The 17,395-nt window shown below is 43.2% G+C and overlaps 1 protein-coding gene across 1 annotated transcript in view; it reads left to right on the top strand.

Annotated features, from left to right (window-relative positions):
* The window catches only part of PAIP2 (poly(A) binding protein interacting protein 2), a 22,202-nt gene continuing 4,807 nt past the window's right edge, over window positions 1-17,395 (top strand). The window contains exons 1-3 of the mRNA XM_002806592.7: window positions 1-126; window positions 15,506-15,669; window positions 16,705-16,884. Coding sequence (XP_002806638.2) covers window positions 15,532-15,669; window positions 16,705-16,884 — 318 coding nt within the window. The 5' untranslated portion in view covers window positions 1-126; window positions 15,506-15,531. The remainder of the gene's footprint in view (window positions 127-15,505; window positions 15,670-16,704; window positions 16,885-17,395) is intronic.

The following is a 17,395-nucleotide window of genomic DNA, read 5'->3' on the forward strand; positions in this document are numbered from 1 at the left end:
GTTTGTTTGGACTGGAGAAGGGAGGCGGCGGGCTAAGCGCACGTCGAGCGGGGAGCGGCGCTGCCTGTGGAGATCCGCGGAGGCCGACAGGATTCATTGGCTGCCATCCCCGCTGCTGTGCACAGGGTGAGGGATCCCCTCGGGCGGAGTGGCGACAAGGGTGCGGCGGTCAAGGGACAGCACCTTAGCGACGGCAGAGGGGCCTAAAGGGTTTCCTTGGTGGTTGGCCGCCGAGTCCCTTGCGGCCTCCGTTGTTCGTTGTCTCTTTGCACTAAGTCTGAGGGATGGGCTTGGGCAGATTTCCTCTCCCTCTTCTCTGAGACATGGCCGTAGCTTTTTTTTTCATTGTCATTATTTATGATTTGGATCTCGCAGCTCTCTATCCGGGTCCTCGGTGGCGCGAGGGTTGCCGGGATAGCACTTTCTCCTGTGCCCCATTCCTCTGGTCCTTTCTCCCTCCGCCTGGTACCCTTTCCCCTGCCCCCCACCACCGCCTCGGTAACAAAGCTCATTGTTTCTACCCACTTTACGCCTGCGCGTCGCCACGCGCAGCCCCTACTTGCTGCGCTTGCGCGCCTCAGCCGAGGCTGGGGTTTGGGGGGAGAGGGGCGGAGGGACTGGCGGGATGTTGGCGAGCTGGGGGAAACGCTGCAACCGTCGACAGGCCTTATCAGAAGATCGCCTTTCTCCCGTTTCTTCGCCATCCCTACCCCTTATTTTTGGTTGTATTGTAGCTCATGATCCGGGAAAGAGAACCTTTGGGGTACTGGAACCCTTACCTTAGGAGGGTGTTGAGTTAGATGAACTTTAAGATTCTCTTACCTTTTGATAATTTTCTGTGCTTACTCTCTTCCTTCCCCCACCACCGCCACCAAAAATAAATAAGGCTTTTGGTGAGCTTAGGTCTGCAAAACATTTGTTGCAGCAGCCAGCAGTGATATTTTTTAGTGAATCCTAAAAGTGGTCTTATCTGCTTCCTTTTGTTTCTCTTTTCTCTGGTTTGGCACCCATATCAAACTCTTAAAAAGAATTTGGCTTCCAGTTTGCCTTGGAAGGTGTAGCAGCTGACAGCCTTTGACGTTCATTTCAACAGAAAGCAGAGGCTCTTTTTGGGTGTGCTGGCTAATGTTGGAACGTGGTGGCTCTGTTTTTTGACAGATTTCATTTGAGCAGTTAGATCAGGTGTTGGTGTCGCTTTTGGAAATTTCAAAAGCGTAGATTAGGTTTGCAATAAGTAAAAGTTCTTTATGAGAATTTTTAATGAGACTTCACCATTTGTTTTTGTGATTCTGTTTCCAGTTGGTGAAAGACAGGATATTTGGGGGAAATTATACTGTTTATACTACCTGTCAATTGTGAACTTGAAGAAAACTTTCTCACAAAAAAGTATCACAGGATAGGTAACTTGACTAGCTGTAGAGCCCATTTGTGTTTCTTTAAGAGATGGAGGTTAGGGAATGGAGATTTCCTATGATGATTCAAGGCTGTGCATGTTGCTCCTTGGAACTCAAATTGAGGTAGTTTCTACTGTCTTTGGGTCAGAATGAGTTTATAGCAGGCTTTTCCTTAAATAATAAGCACTCTGTACCTTAGTCAGGTTTATCCCTTTATGAGTAGAGTGTGATGCTCCAGTTTTAGTGAAAAAATTTAAATTTATTAAATGAACACTTAGCACAGCAATTTGGTTGATATTGTGGGAGATTAAAGAAGTTGGACGGTAAGACCTCTGCCTCCTTGTAGTCTAATAACCGTTTGTGCTTTTAAAACATTTTCTTACGGCAGGGCATGGTGGATCACGAGGTCAAGAGATCGAGACCATCCTGGTCAACAAGGTGAAACCCCGTCTCTACTAAAAATACAAAAATTAGCTGGGCATGGTGGTGCGTACCTGTAGTCCCAGCCACTCGGGAGGCTGAGGCAAGAGAATTGCTTGAACCCAGAAGGTGGAGGTTGCAGTGAGCCGAGATCGCGCCATTGCACTCCAGTCTGGGTGACAACAGCGAAACTCCGTCTCAAAAACAAAACAAACAAACAAAAAAAAATTTTCTTGTAATTTACATCCTGTCGTCATTCATTATCATGACAACATGTGAAATAGGCAGAGCAAGTTTTATCTTGCCCACTAGGACTTAAGAAAATAGAAGCTTGAGACATTATTTTTATGTAGCAGATATTTATATAACATTTTAGTGATGCCAGGCATTGTTCTAATTGCTTTTTACAAATATTCTTTGTGTAGTTTGCAGGGGGAAAAAAGAAACAAGCAAATACTAACTAATTTGATCCACAACATGACTAGGAGGTAGGCCCTACTATAAAACAAAGAGAACACATGAGAGATGTGAAGTAACTTGCCCAACGTCACATAGCTAGTGATAGCCGGAATTCAAATCCAGATAGACCAGAGATTGTGTGCTCTTAACCATTATACAGTGCTGTGTGATTTAGTGACAGGTCTAGGGTACTTTAAGGTGGTCGAGTAGCATAGCTGTGATTTGAACCGAAGTCTTCTGACTGTGGTCTAAGATTAAAGTTGTTCAAGTCATTGCCTTTGTGATCTAGACCACCTGTTGCACAGGTACATGAACAGTTTGTATTCAGTGTAGGTTGTGGTTCAGTTCCCCTTTTTCTTCGTTGTTTTTTTTTTTTCATTGGTTAGAGTGGAGCTGTCCAATAATGTAGGTACTGTTTGGTTATGAACACTTGAGATGTGGCTAGTGTAAATAAAGAACTAAATATTAATTTAAATAGCTCTATGTATCCAATGGCTACCATAAGTAAGGATGACCCATCCTTGCTCTCACCTAGTTGCCCTTGTTACACTACAGTTGAGATTAGGATAGACTTTGGGATTTTCTTGTGACATTGTTTCAGCTCTGAAGATTTAAGATCTGTTATTTTTACCTTGTCCCTTGGTCTGGAGACCTTTAACTGCCCTAAATGTTTAATCACCAGATAGATAATGCTAATTATTATGCTCCAGTTTCTCTACCAAGGTACTGTTTTTTTTTTTTGAGACGGAGTTTTGCTCTTATTACCCAGGCTGGAGTGCAATGGCACGATCTCGGCTCACCGCAACCTCCACTTCCTGAGTTCAAACAGTTCTCCTGCCTCAGCCTCCCAAGTAGCTGGGACTACAGGCATGCACCACCATGCCCAGCTAATTTTTTTTTGTGTTTTTAGTAGAGACGGGGTTTCACCATGTTGACCAGGATAGTCTCGATCTCTTGACCTCATGATCCACCCGCCTCGGCCTCCCAAAGTGCTGGGATTACAGGCTTGAGCCACCGTGCCCAGCCCCCAAGGTACTATTAATAATGTACCTTGTACAGATGAGGAAACCGTGACTCAGAGAGGTTAAATAACTTGCCGTGGTCACACAGCTAGTAAAGCAGCCTGGTTCCAGAGCCCACGTTTTTTAATCATGACATTATTGCGTCAAATAGTAAAAAAAAAAAATCGGTGCTTTTCACAGACTTCAGAGTAGAAAACAGACCAATTGAAAAAATTATCGATCCTCCCTAACTGCCAGAGGAAGTATGCTTAAACATATATATGCGTAATTCGATAACAAAAATATATATGCAAATAAGGATCACAGTGGTTCAAAGCAGAGCCCAAGGGAATGAGAAAAGATGGTGCCTATGGAGGAGAATTAATGAAAGAAGCAGAAGAGAACTATATTTGAATTTTAATGAGAATTCTTAAGGGATGAAGCCAGTGGAGAAAGATTGTAAAACATAAAATATTTTTTTATTTTAAAAATCTTTAGACAATGTAAAAGGACACTGCTGGAAACCAGTATGTCTAAGAGGCATTTCAGGAGGGGAAAAAACAGCTGAAGATACAGTAAAGCGCTAAGGGTTTGCTGACTTCCAGGCAGCAGTAATGGGAAAAAAATTGCTCTTACCAACCAAAATCTGGTGAAATATATGAATTTAAGTGTTAAACATCTTAAACTGTCATCTAGAACAGGATTTTTTAAATTTTTATTTTTTGAGATGCAGTCTCACTCTGTTGCTCAGGCTAGAATGCAGTGGCACCATCTCAGCTCACTGCAACTTCTGCCTCCCAGGTTCAGGTGATTCTGCCTCAGCCTTCCTAGTAGCTGGGACTACAGGGAAGCACCACCGTGCCCAGCTAATTTTTGTCTTTTTAAGTAGAGACGGGGTTTCACCATGTTGGTCAGGCTGGTCTTGAATCCCTGACCATCTCCATCTCTTGACCTAATGATCTGCCTGCCTCAGCCTCCCAAAGTGCTGGGATTACTGGCATGAGCCACTGCACCTGGCTCCTCTATTTTTCTTTTTTTTGAGTCAGAGTTTCGCTCTTGTTGCCCAGGCTGGAGTGCAGTGTTGCAATCTTGGCTCATTGCATCCTCCGCCTCCTGAGTTCAAGTGATTCTCCTGCCTCAGCCTCCCCAGTAGTTAGGATTACAGGTGCCCGCCACCACACCCAGCTAATTTTTATATTTTTAGTAGATACAGGGTTTCACCATGTTGGCCAGGCTGGTCTTGAACTCCTGACCTCAGGTGATCCACCCTCCTTGACCTCCCAAAGTGCTGTGATTACAGGCGTGAGCCACTGTGCCTGGCCAGAGTGATGAATTTAGTAAAATATAAATAGATGATAATGTGAATTGTCAAGTATTCAAAAATTATTTACATTTTTTTTTTTTGAGACGGAGTTTCGCTATTGTTACCCAGGCTGGAGTGCAGTGGCATGATCTTGGCTCACTGCAACCTCCGCCTTCTGGGTTCAAGCAATTCTCCTGCCTCAGCCTCCCGAGTAGCTGGGACTACAGGTGCGCACCACCATGCCCAGCTAATTTTTGTATTTTTAGTAGAGACGGGGTTTCACCTTGTTGACCAGGATGGTTTTGATCTCTTGACCTCGTGATCCACCCGCCTTGGCCTCCCAAAGTGCTGGTATTATAGGCATGAGCTACCGCGCCTGGCCTCCAAAAATTATTTTAAAAGAGTAAGAGAAAATCTAATAGTAGGAATCTATCAGTGTTAATGTCCAAAAAACTAAAGATCAGGGAGGGAAGAAGTAGGTTAGTAAAATAATTTTTTTTTTCTTTTTCTTTTGAGACGGAGTTTCGCTATTGTTACCCAGGCTGGAGTGCAGTGGCACGATCTCGGCCCACCGCAACCTCCACCTCCTGGGTTCAGGCAATTCTCCTGCCTCAGCCTCCTGAGTAGCTGGGATTACAGGCATGCACCACCATGCCCAGCTAATTTTTTGTATTTTTAGTAGAGACAGGATTTCACCATGTTGACCAGGATGGTCTGGATCTCTTGACCTTGTGATCCACCTGCTTCGGCCTCCCAAAGTGCTGGGATTACAGGCTTGAGCCACTACACCCGGCCCAAGTCCTTTCACTTTAATGCTTGCTTTCCTAACAAAATTGATCCTAAATATGTGCAAAGACTCCTATATCCAAAAATTTTCAAATGAGTACTGAAAGCATAAAGTGAAAAATTGCTGTTTATGACAGGTTGAACATCCAAATTTGATACTTGAACTGTTCCAAAGTTCAGAACTTTTTGAATGCCACCATGACACTCAAAATTTCAGATTTGGGATGCTCAACTGTAATTATAATAAAGTATTCCAAAATCTGAAAAAAATCCACAACACTTCTGGTTCTAAGCATTTGGATAAGAGGTTTTCTAAGCATTTTGGATTACAGGCTTGAGCCACCGTGCCCGGCTGTATGCTGAACATTTTTTATTTTTTGATATATTTTCTGACAGTTTTAGGGTTTTAAAGCATAACATGCCTTGAAACAAATGCAGGATATAAAAAGCCTCGGGAAAATTATCGGCTTTCTCAGTTAATTCCTGCCAGTTTTATTGTGGGTCAGAATGAGGCACCAGCCAGATAAGATAGTAACAGATGAGGCTGGGTGTGGTGGCTCGCACCTGTAATCCCAGCACTTTGGGAGGCCAAGGCGGGCAGATCACCTGAGATCAGAAGTTTGAGACCAGCCTGACCAAAATGGAGAAACCTGGTCTCTATTAAAAGTACAAAATTGGCGAGGCGCGGTGGCTCACACCTATAATCCCAGCACTTCGGGAGGCCGAGGCGGGTGGATCATGAGGTCAAGAGATCGAAACCATCCTGGTCAACAAGGTGAAACCCTGTCTCTACTAAAAATACAAAAATTAGCTGGGCATGGTGGTGCACACCTGTAGTCCCAGCTACTCGGGAGGCTGAGGCAGGAGAATTGCTTGAACCCAGGAGGCGGAGGTTGCGGTGAGCCGAGATCGCACCATTGCACTCCAGCCTGGGTAACAAGAGCAAAACTCCGTCTCAAAACAAACGAACAAACAAAAAAACAAAATTAGCCAGGTGTGGTAGTGCATGCCTGTAATCCCAGTTATTTGTGAGGCTGAGGCAGGAGAATTGCTTGAACCCAGGAGGTGGAGGTTGCCGTAAGCCAAGATCACACCATTGCACTTCAGCCTGGGCAACAAGTCCTGAAACTCCATCTCAAAAAAAAGGAGTAACAGATGAGTATAGTCAGTTTCTCAGTTTCTGTGTTTTTGTTTTCTTCTGTGACTTATTTGTACCAGAGTTTGTATTTAACTATATTTTTTTGTTTGTTTGTTTTGTTTTTTTGAGACAGAGTCTTGCTGTTGCCCAGGGTGGAGTGCAGTGTCGCAATCTCTGCTTCCCTGTTTCAAGTGATTCTCCTGCCTCAGCCTCCTGAGTAGCTGGGATTATAGGCACATGCCACCATGCCCAGCTAATTTTTTGCATTTTTAGTAGAGACAGAGTTTCATCTTGTTAGCCAGGATGCTTTTGATCTCCTGACCTTGTGATCTGCCTGCCTCGGCCTCCCAAAGTGCTGGAATTACAGGGGTGAGCCACGACGCCTGGCCTTTTTACTGTATTGTTAAGTCATTATCTGCTTTCAGCCCTTAAAGGTCATTCAAGCAAATCAGGTGCTGCTTTTGTGTGTCCAGTTTTTCCTCTTAAGTTTTAATTGTTTTTGTTCTGAAGAAAAGCATTCTTTCAGCCAAGGGAGACTCTCAACATATATAGATTTGAGCTCATTGACTCTTGGGATGTTGAAGCCTCTTGTTTCTGGCTATTTCTGAATAGGATGATGATATACCCCAGCTATACACATTTTTACTGTGTATTATTTTCTTAAAGGTTGCCCTGGAAATTATAATTAACAACTTAGTTTGTAACAACCCATTTGAATTAATATCAGCTTAGTTTTAAGTGTATACAAAAGACTATATATTTATAATGATAATTACAAAATACATGTATTTTGTAATTTTTTACGACAAAATACATCTATACATTTTTGTGACCATTAACATAGATTTACAATTATTGTATTATGCATTTGCTTTTCTTTTTTTTTGAGACGGAGTTTCGCTGTTGTTACCCAGATTGGAGTGCAATGGCACGATCTCGGCTCACTGCAACCTCCGCCTTCTGGGTTCAAGCAATTCTCCTATCTTAGCTTCCTGAGTAGCTGGGACTACAGGTGCGCACTACCATACCCGCCTAATTTTTGTATTTTTAGTAGAGACGGGGTTTCACCTCGTTGACGAGGCTGGTCTCGAACTCCTGACCTCAGGTGATTCACCCACCTTGACCTCCCAAAGTGCTGGGATTACAGGCATGAGCCACCATAGCCCGTTATTTGTCTCTCTTTACTGATAGTCTCTATTTAGTGAGACATCATTCTGTGGTTCCTTTTAGTTTTTTCTACATGGTATGCTCTTTTAGCGTATTTAATATATTTGATTTAAACTCTTTGGCCAGGCACAGTGGCACTTTGTGAGGCCTATGTGGGCAGGTCACCTGAGGTCAGGAATTCGAGACCAGCCTGGACAACATGAGGAAACCCCATCTCTACTAAAATAATACAAAAATTAGCTGGGTCTGGTGGCGGGCACCTGTAATCTCAGCTGCTTGGGAGGCTGAGGCAGGAAAATTGCTTGGACCCAGGAGGCGGGAGTTGCAGTAAGCCAAGATCAAGTCACTATACTCCAGCCTGAACAACACAGCGAGACTCTGTCTCAAAAATAGATAAATAGGCCAAGTATGGTCGCTCACACTTGTAATCCCAGCATTTTGGGAGGCTGAGGCACGCAGATCACCTGAGGTCAGGAGTTTGAGACCAGCCTGGCCAACATGGTGAAAACCCATCTGTACTAAAAACTATAAAAATTAGCCAGGAGTAGTGGTGGACATCTGTAATCCCAGCTACTTAGGAGGCTGAGGCAGGAGAATCATTTGAACCCAGGAGGCAGAGGTTGTGGTGAACTGAGACTGCGCCACTGCACTCCAGCCTGGGTGACAGAGTGAAACTCCGTCTCAAAAGAAAATGAAGTATTTGTCTAATGTCTGGGCTCCCTTTGGGATAGTTTCTTTTTCTTTTTTGCAGGCATATGGGCCATAGTTTTTTCTTTGCATGCCTCAAAACTTTTGTTGAAAATGACATTTTGGGATGGGCACAATGGCTCACGCCTGTTAGCCCAGCACTTTGGAAGGGTAAGGGGGAGGGATTATTTTAGGTCAGGAGTTCAAGACCAGCCTGGCCAACGTGGTGAAACCCTGTCTCTACTAAAAGTACACGAAAAATTAGCTGAGTGTGATGGCTCACGCCTGTAGTCCCAGCTACTTGGAAGCTGAGGCAGGATAATCACTTGAACTCGGGAGGTGGAGGTTGCAGTGAGCCGAGATTGAGCCACTGCACTTCATCCTTAGTGACAAAGCGAGACTCCATCTCAAAAAAAAATGACATTTTGAATAATGTGCCAATTCTGTAAATTATATTCTTCCCAGGGGTGTTGCCACTTATTGTAGTTGTCATTTTAGTGACTTTTCGGACGGGGTTTAGTAAATTTTTTTTTTTTTTTTTTTTGAGACAGAGTCTCGCTCTGTCGCCCAGGCTGGAGTGCAGCGGCACGATCTTGGCTCACTGCAACCTCTGCCTCCCAGGTTCAAGTGATTCTTCTGCCTCAACCTCCCAGGTAGCTGGGACTACAGGCGCACACCACTACCCCTGGCTAATTTTTGTATTTTTAGTAGAGACAGTTTCACCATATTGGCCACGCTGGTCTCAAACTCCTGACCTGGTGATCCACCTGCCTCTGCTTCCTAGAGTGCTGGGGTTACAGGCGTGAGCCACCATGCCCAGCCGAGTGTAGTAAAATTTAGGTTCTTTTTGTGTGTTTGGCCATTGAAGTCTCTCTTCATTAGTTTAGTGGTCAGCTAGTGATTTGACAGGGATTTTAAAAAAATGCCTTTAGGCAAAAAACAATCCTCCCAGTCTTGACATATGGGTCCCATGTATGTGTTGAGGCACACCTTTAACAGCCTTCACATCCTGCATGGGCAGAGCCTGAAATTCAGCCAGAGGTGAAAACTTAGGGCCTTCTCAGGTCTTTTCTGAATATAGGGTCAGCACTGACATGCCCATGGCTTTCTAGGACTCCCAGAGTCCTAGCTTTTCAAAGCTCTTACTCTCAAAGCATCTCCTTCACTGCCTTTCTTCCCAGGGTTTTTACTTTGCTGATTGTTTGCCCTGTTATTGCTAGTATATTTAACTGTTTTTGACAAATATGTGTGCTGCTACCCCACCCCACTTCCCATAGCAAACTCTTAAGCCAGTCCTTCAGGGAGCCACCAGACAGGTCAAAACAACCAGAGTTCTTTGTTAATAATATTATATTGCTACCTCCAACATGTACCAAGAACAACAAAGGCTGTTGTCTTTAAGGCTTACCAAGCTGCAAATGGAGAGATGGCACCAGGGTAGTTCAAAATATCGTAGAGGTCTTTTACCAAAATTGAACTTTTTTTTTTTCCCCCTTTTTTTCTTTTGAGACAGAGTCTCACTTTGTCACCCAGGCTGGAGTGCAGTGGCTCAATCTTGCCTCACTGCAATGTCCTCTTCCCGGGTTCAAGTGATTCTTCTGCCTTAGCCTCTCAAGTAGCTGTCACTACAGGCAGGTGCCACCATGCCCAGCTAATTTTTGTATTTTTAGTAGAGATGGGGTTTCACCATATTGGCTGTGCTGGTCTCGAACTCCTGACCTTGTGATCCACCCACCTCAGCCTCCCAAAGTGCTGGGATTCCAGGCGTGAGCCACTGCACCCAGCCAAACTGTTTTTGTTTTTGTTTTTTCTTAAGCATTCCTTTCGAAGTTTATTATTGTATTGGCAGTTCTTTTTAGTAGTTTTGTAGAGATGAGGGTCTCACCATATTGCTCATGCTGGTTTTGAACAGCTGGGTCTGGAGGCCCACCTCAGACTCCCTAAGTGCTGGGCCCTGGTGCATGTTTTAGAGTCAGGCTACCTTGACTTGAATTTCAACTCCACCATTTACTAATTGTGTAACCTGGTACAAGCTATTTAAGACTTAATTTCTTTGTCATGGAAATTAATTGGACCATAATGGCTGCATCCACAGGACTTCTGTGGGTATTAAATAGGTGATGATTGTAAGCCCCTTAAATGCAATACCTTTGTTGCGTGTGTACTTTTTAAGACATATATATGCAGCTTTAGCAGTGCTTATTTTTGGGAAAAGGATTTGGAGTGAGGATTATGTCCGGTGGTAAGGAGGGAGTCTGCTACCTTTTTGGCTCGTTTTTTTTCTGTCAGTTGAAAATGTATAACTAAAAGACTGACTAGCACTGAAAGAACACACTCTAGGTATACATTCAGGAGAACTGAAAACATGCTCATATAAAAACTTGTACACAAATACTGATAACAGCATTATTAATAATAGCCAAAAAGTGGAAACAACCCAGGTATTCATTAATCAGAGTGGATAAACAAAGTGTGTATCTCCATACAGTGGAATGTTGTTTGGCAATAAAAAGGAATGAAATGCTGATACATACTATAGAGACAGAAAGTAGACTAGTGGTTGCCTGCAGTTGGAGGGCTTGGGAAATGGAGAGTGACTACAGACGTGTACAGAGTTTCTTCTTGGGGTGGTGAAAATGTTCTGGAATTAGGTAGTTGTGGTGTTGTAAAAACCAGTGAATCAAACAGTTTAAAATTGTAAATTCGTTTCTGAGATAAGGTCTTGCTCTGTTGCCCAAGCTGGAATACAGTGGTGTGTGATCGTGGTTCTCTGTAGCCTTGACCTCGGGCTCATGTGATCCTCCCACCTCAGCCTCCTGAGTGGGACCACAGGCGTGCACCACTATACCTGACCTTTTTTTTTTTTTTTTTTTTTTTGAGACTGAATCTCACTCTGTTACCCAGACTGGAGAGTGCAGTGGTGTGATCTTGGCTCACTGCAACCTCTACCTCCTGGGTTTAAGTGATTCTCTTCCCTCAGCCTCCTGTGTAGCTGGGATTACAAGCATGTGCTACCACACCTGGCTAATTTTTGTATTTTCTGTAGAGATGGGGTTTTGCCATGTTGGCCAGGCTGGACTTGAACTCCTGACCTCAAGTGATCTGCTCACCTTGGCCTCCCAAAGTGCTGGGATTACAGGAACGTGCCACCGTGCCCGGTGTGAAAAGTAGGATTTTATGGGTATAAATTGGGACAGGATACAAATTGGGAAAAATAGTGCAAAGCCATTTTATATTTGTACCTAATGTAATGATAGGTTCAGATGCAGATTTAAGCAAAGTTCCATCCAGTTGGGAGGTAGGATTGATCCCAGCTATTCTTAGTGTTAGAGGATTTGCTAAAATATAATTTTTTTTTAACAGTAAGCAGTTTGGTAGCCTGGCATATAACAATGAGTAATTTTCAGCCAGGCACAGTGGCTCATGCCTGTAATTCCAGCCCTTTGGGAGGCCAAGGCTGAGGTCAGGGGTTCTATGCCAGCCTGGCCAACATGGCAAAACCCTGTTTCTATCAAAAATAGAAAAAAATTAGCCAGGCATGGTGGGACATGCCTGTAACCCAAGCTACACAGGAGGCTGAGGCAGGAAGAATATCTTGAACCCAGGAGGTGGAGGTTGCAGTGAGCAGAGATCGTGCCACTGCACTCTCTGTCTCAAAATAAAACATAATTTTCTTATTTTCTTTAGAGAAACTAATAATTTAGTCAAAACTTGCTATCAAAGTAGTTTTTCATCCAAGTTTAATGATAAATAAAAATAATAGAGATATTCATTGTCTTTTTTTCTGTCTTGTCTGCTTTTACAGTGCCTCAGTTCCCTAACAAATCATATTTTCTTTCTACTGACACCCTAGCACATAACTCTGAGTCTATTTCTGCCTTTCTTCTTTTGTTTGGTTGTATTGTTGTACAATACAGGGTCTTGCTCTGCCACCCAGGTTGGAGTGCAGCAGCACAATCTCAGCTCACTGCAATCTCCACCTCCCAGGCTCAGGAGAGCCTGCTACCTTGGCCTCCCAAGTAGCTGGGACTGCAGGCATGCACCATAATACCATGCTTTGCTATGTTGCCCAAGCTGGTCTCAAACTCCTGGGCTCAAGCGATCCACCCATTGGCCTCCCAAGGTACGGGGATTATAGGCATGAGCCACCACACCCAGCTTGTTTCTGCCTGCCTGCCTGCCTGCCTTTCTTTCCTTTTTTCATCTCTTTTTCTCTTAAGAGTCTTGCTCCCTCGCCCAGGCTGAAGTGCAGTGGTGTGATCTTGCCTCTCTAACCTCTGCCTCCTACATAGCTGGGATTACAGGCGTGCACCACCACATCTAACTAGTTTTTGTATTTGTAGTAGAGATGGAGTTTCTCTGTATTGCCCAGGTATCGAACTCCTTGGCTCAAGTGATCCACTTGCTTTGGCCTCTCAAGATGTTGGAATTACAGGAGTGAGCCAAGACATACATACTACAACTAGGGCTGAAGTTCCTTAGTAATTTTTAGTTGAGGACCTCTTAACAATTAAAATTTTCACCCCTATGATCCTATTGTCAGTATCTCATATTTGTCATATTATATAAACAGCTATGGATTTTACACTTACGTTCCGTAAAATTAATTTAAAGGGCCAGGCGACACACATAGAGCTAGTCTTTTCCTGAAACTTATCCCAAAAGGAAAAAAAAATACACATGTATTTCCAGTAGGAGATTTTAGATTTAGTGTTTTACTTGATTATGATAAATTTGAAGTAAGCAGACCTTAGTAGCCCTTTCTTTGGCACAAGTCACAATACTCCTTGAGTTTAGGTACAGGTAAATTGTTTTATGTAAACTGCTTTTAGTGATTTCAAACTTAATGATTTGGAATATTTAGAATGTGAAACCTTGCTTTTCAAATTTTCAGTCTGCAATGTATCAGGTTAGATCATGTTATGAGCTATTGAGTAGTATAAGACATCAGACCTGATGTCTCAATATGATGTCAATAGCTCATATTGATACTACTTTTACTCAGATGAAAAAATATTGGGCCAGGCACAGTAGCTCATGTCTGTAATCCCAGCACTTTGGGAGGCGGAGGCAGGTGGATCATTTGAGGTCACGAATTCAAGAACAGCCTGGCCAATTTGGTGAAATCCTGTCTCTACTAAAAATACAAAAATTAGCTGGGCAGTAGTGGCATGTGCCTGTAATCCCAGCTACTCAGGAGGCTGAGGCAGGAGAATCGCTTGAGCCTGGGAGGCAGAGATTGTGGTGAGCTGAGATCCTGCCACTGCACTCCAGTCTGGGCAACAGAGTCTGACCCTCTCTCAAAAAAAAAGTTATTAGATGCCTGAAACTCACAGTACAGTGAAGAAATCCAGACATGGAAGAACTTGACATGGACCTAGAGAAAAAGCAGACAGAGAATGGGCTATGAGAGAGAGATCCAGAGCTGTACCCGAGGAACCTAAGAGGTGATTAAAAATCTGTTTTCACTTTCAATCCCTGGACTTTTTGAAGTCAGTTTAAAAAATGGAATTTGCTTTTCATCATTTCATCACTTGACTCAGTCTTCTAGACCGTGCTTGTTTTTTTTGTGGCTGTTTTATTTGAGATGGAGTCTTGCTCTGTTGCCCAGGCTGGAGTGTGATCTCAGCTCATTGCAACCTCCACCTCCTGGGTTCAAGTGATTCTCCCACTTCAGCCTCCTGAGTAGCTGGAACTATAGGCATGCGCCACTGCGACTGGCTAATTTTTTTGTATTTTTAATAGAGCCAGGGCTTCACTTTGTTGGTCAGGCAGGTCTCAAACTCCTGATCTGAAATGATCTGCCTGCTTTGGCCTCCCAAAGTGCTGGGAATATAGGTGTGAGCCACTGTGCCCAGCCGACCATGCTTGTTTTATAAAGCAAGTGATATGTAACATAAAATATAAATTGAATGGTTTGGAGAGTCCATGTAAGCAACTGATGGACTTTATTTACTGTTATCAGAAAACATTAAATAAAAAAGAAAAAAATAATCCGGGTGCAGTGGCTCAAGCCTGTAATCCCAGCACTTTGGGAGGCCGAGGCGTGTAGATCACGAGGTCAAGAGATCGAGACCATCCTGGTCAACATGGTGAAACCCCGTCTCTACTAGAAATACAAAAAAAATTAGCTGGGCATGGTGGCGCGTGCCTGTAATCCCAGCTACTCAGGAGGCTGAGGCAGGAGAATTGCCTGAACCCAGGAGGTGGAGGTTGCGGTGAGCCGAGATGGCGCCATTGCACTCCAGCCTGGGTAACAGGAGCGAAACTTCGTCTCAAAAAAAAGAAAAAAAGAAAAGAAAAAAATATAACTCAAGACAGTTGCAGGTGGGCAAAAGAAAAAAGAAAACATTAGATGTGGCTGGGTACAGTGGTGCACTCCTGTAATCCCAGCACTTTGGGAGGCCAAGGTAGATAGGTCATCTGAGGTCAGTGCAAGACCAGCCTGGCCAACATGGTGAAACCCTGTCTCTATTAAAAATACAAAAAAATTAGCTGGGCATGGTAGCATGTGCCTATAATCCCAGTTACTTGGGAGGCTGACGTGGGAGAATCACTTGAACCCAGGCGGTGAAGGTTGCAGTGAGGCAAGATCGTGCCACACTGCACTCCAGCCTGGGTAACAGAGTAAAACTCCATCTCAAAAGGAAAAAAGAAAACATTAAAAGTTTTAGGCTCTCCTTAGCTGTTTCTTAAACATTAAAATTATTTGGGAAAAAAATATGAAGCTTTTCAATTGCTCAACTTACTATGTAAACTTAATGTATCATCTACCTCTAACAGCTGTTCATGATGCATGCTAATAATAAACAGGTGCTCACTAAGAACTGAAAGGATCAGCTGGGCCTGGTGGCTTGTGCATATAATGCCAGCACTTTGAGAGGCTGAGGTGGGAGGATCACTTGAGCCCAGAAATTTGAGACCAGCCTGGGTAATACAGACCTTGTTTCTACAAAAAATTTAAAAAATTCAGCCAGGTGCTATGGTGCACACCTATAGTCCCAGCTACTTGGGAGGCTGAGGCAAGAGATGGAGGCTATAGTGAGCCACAGCGCATCACTGCACTCCAGCCTGGTTGATGGAGCGAAACCTTGTCTCAAAAAGAGGAAAACCTGAATGAATAAATTAACTGTGGTATTGTTCTTTAAAGGTAAAAAACGACAACTAACATCAATCATGAAAGATCCAAGTCGCAGCAGTACTAGCCCAAGCATCATCAATGAAGATGTGATTATGAACGGTCATTCTCATGAAGATGACAATCCATTTGCAGAGTACATGTGGATGGAAAATGAAGAAGAATTCAACAGACAAGTTAGTTTTTTTGTACAAACATGTTATTTTTTATATTCCATTCCAGCCCTCAATATGATTGTACTTGTCCCTGAAGTGTTTTGTCTTGTCCTTTATGTATGAAATATGTAGATTGATGTGCCACCACTCCTATTTATTTGGCTGCTGATTACCACCAGGCTTAACTGCTTACAGAAATAACCTGGGGAACTTGAATCAGGAGGACGAGGGTGGAGCCTGGGAAACTTCTGCAAAGCTCCAAGATGGTTTCAATGAGCAATCAGATTTGGAAACCACTGCCTTATGCCAGTTAGATTGCTGTGTTACCATGAAAGTCAAGAGAATTCAGGAGTCAGGAGAAGACAGGCACAGATTTAGGATCCAGAATTATGCTGTTTTTCACTTGCAGTCCTTGATGTGATCAGCCTGAAAAATTTGATACCACTCTTCTGTTTAGAGAACTGTCATGCATTGATAAACGTTATCTTTTATGCATATGTCTGGAATCTGTTCCCATCTTCTAATTCCTCACCTAATCATGGCTTTAATAACCAGTAGCCAGCTTGACTTTTCCACATCTGGTGATGGTTATTCAAGAGTAAAACAGTCTTATTTTTGTGAGGATCAATTGGGTGTTTGTTTTTTATTGTTGTTGTTTTTAATTACTCATTCTCTGACTCTGTCCCTTAGTTGTTTTGTTTTATTCATTTTGGGGTTGGATTATGGTTTGTGTAGTTTTAAAGTATCACAGGTAATTCTGATATGCATTCCTTGAGGAGCATCTCTTTTTACTTCTTCCCTGCCACCCTCAATGGAAAAAAGAATGTTCTGTAATAAAAGTAAAAATATAGAAAAACCCTAAACAGATCCTCACAGGTCATTATGGTAAGCATTTTTTTTTCCTGAGCACAGAAGCAGAAAAGAAAGTATGACCTTGTGCTTTTAAATGGTTTAGTTAGATATTTTAAGCCATTCCTAGTAATATATATTGAGTGTGTTACAAATTATCCTTTATTATAAATAATTACTACAAATTATCCTTTATTATAAATCTAGATAGAAGAGGAGCTATGGGAAGAAGAATTTATTGAACGCTGTTTCCAAGAAATGCTCGAAGAGGAAGAAGAACATGAATGGTTTATTCCAGCTCGAGATCTCCCACAAACTATGGACCAAATCCAAGACCAGTTTAATGACCTTGTTATCAGTGACGGCTCTTCTCTGGAAGATCTTGTGGTAAAAAGTTAATTTTCATCTTTTTAAAATGTAGTGCATCTTTTGCATAAGTCGAAAAGCCAGCTGCCATCTATTTAAGAATTCTGCATCTCTTTCCCCTTCAGAAATTATGCTACTTCTGGCCGGGCATGGTGGCTCATGCCTGTAATCCGGCGCACTTTGGGAGGCCGAGGCACATGATCACTTGAGGTCAGGAGTTTAAACCAGCCTGGCCAACATGGCAAAATGCCATCTGTACTAAAAATACAAAAATTGGCTGGGCCCAGTGGCTAATGCTTATAATTCCCGCACTTTGGGAGGCCGAGGTGGGTGGATCACCTGAGGTCTGGAGTTCAAGACCAGCCTGGCCGACATGGTGAAACCCCATCTCTACTGAAAACATAAAAATTAGCTGGATGTGGTGGCACATGCCTATAATCCCAGCTACTTGAGAAGCTGAGGCAGGAAAATCACTTGAACCCAGGAGGCGGAGGTTGCAGTGAATGGAGTTCAAACTATTGCACTCCAGCCT

This window comes from Callithrix jacchus, chromosome 2 (assembly GCF_049354715.1).
Source record: "Callithrix jacchus isolate 240 chromosome 2, calJac240_pri, whole genome shotgun sequence".
Taxonomy (NCBI): domain Eukaryota; kingdom Metazoa; phylum Chordata; class Mammalia; order Primates; family Cebidae; genus Callithrix; species Callithrix jacchus.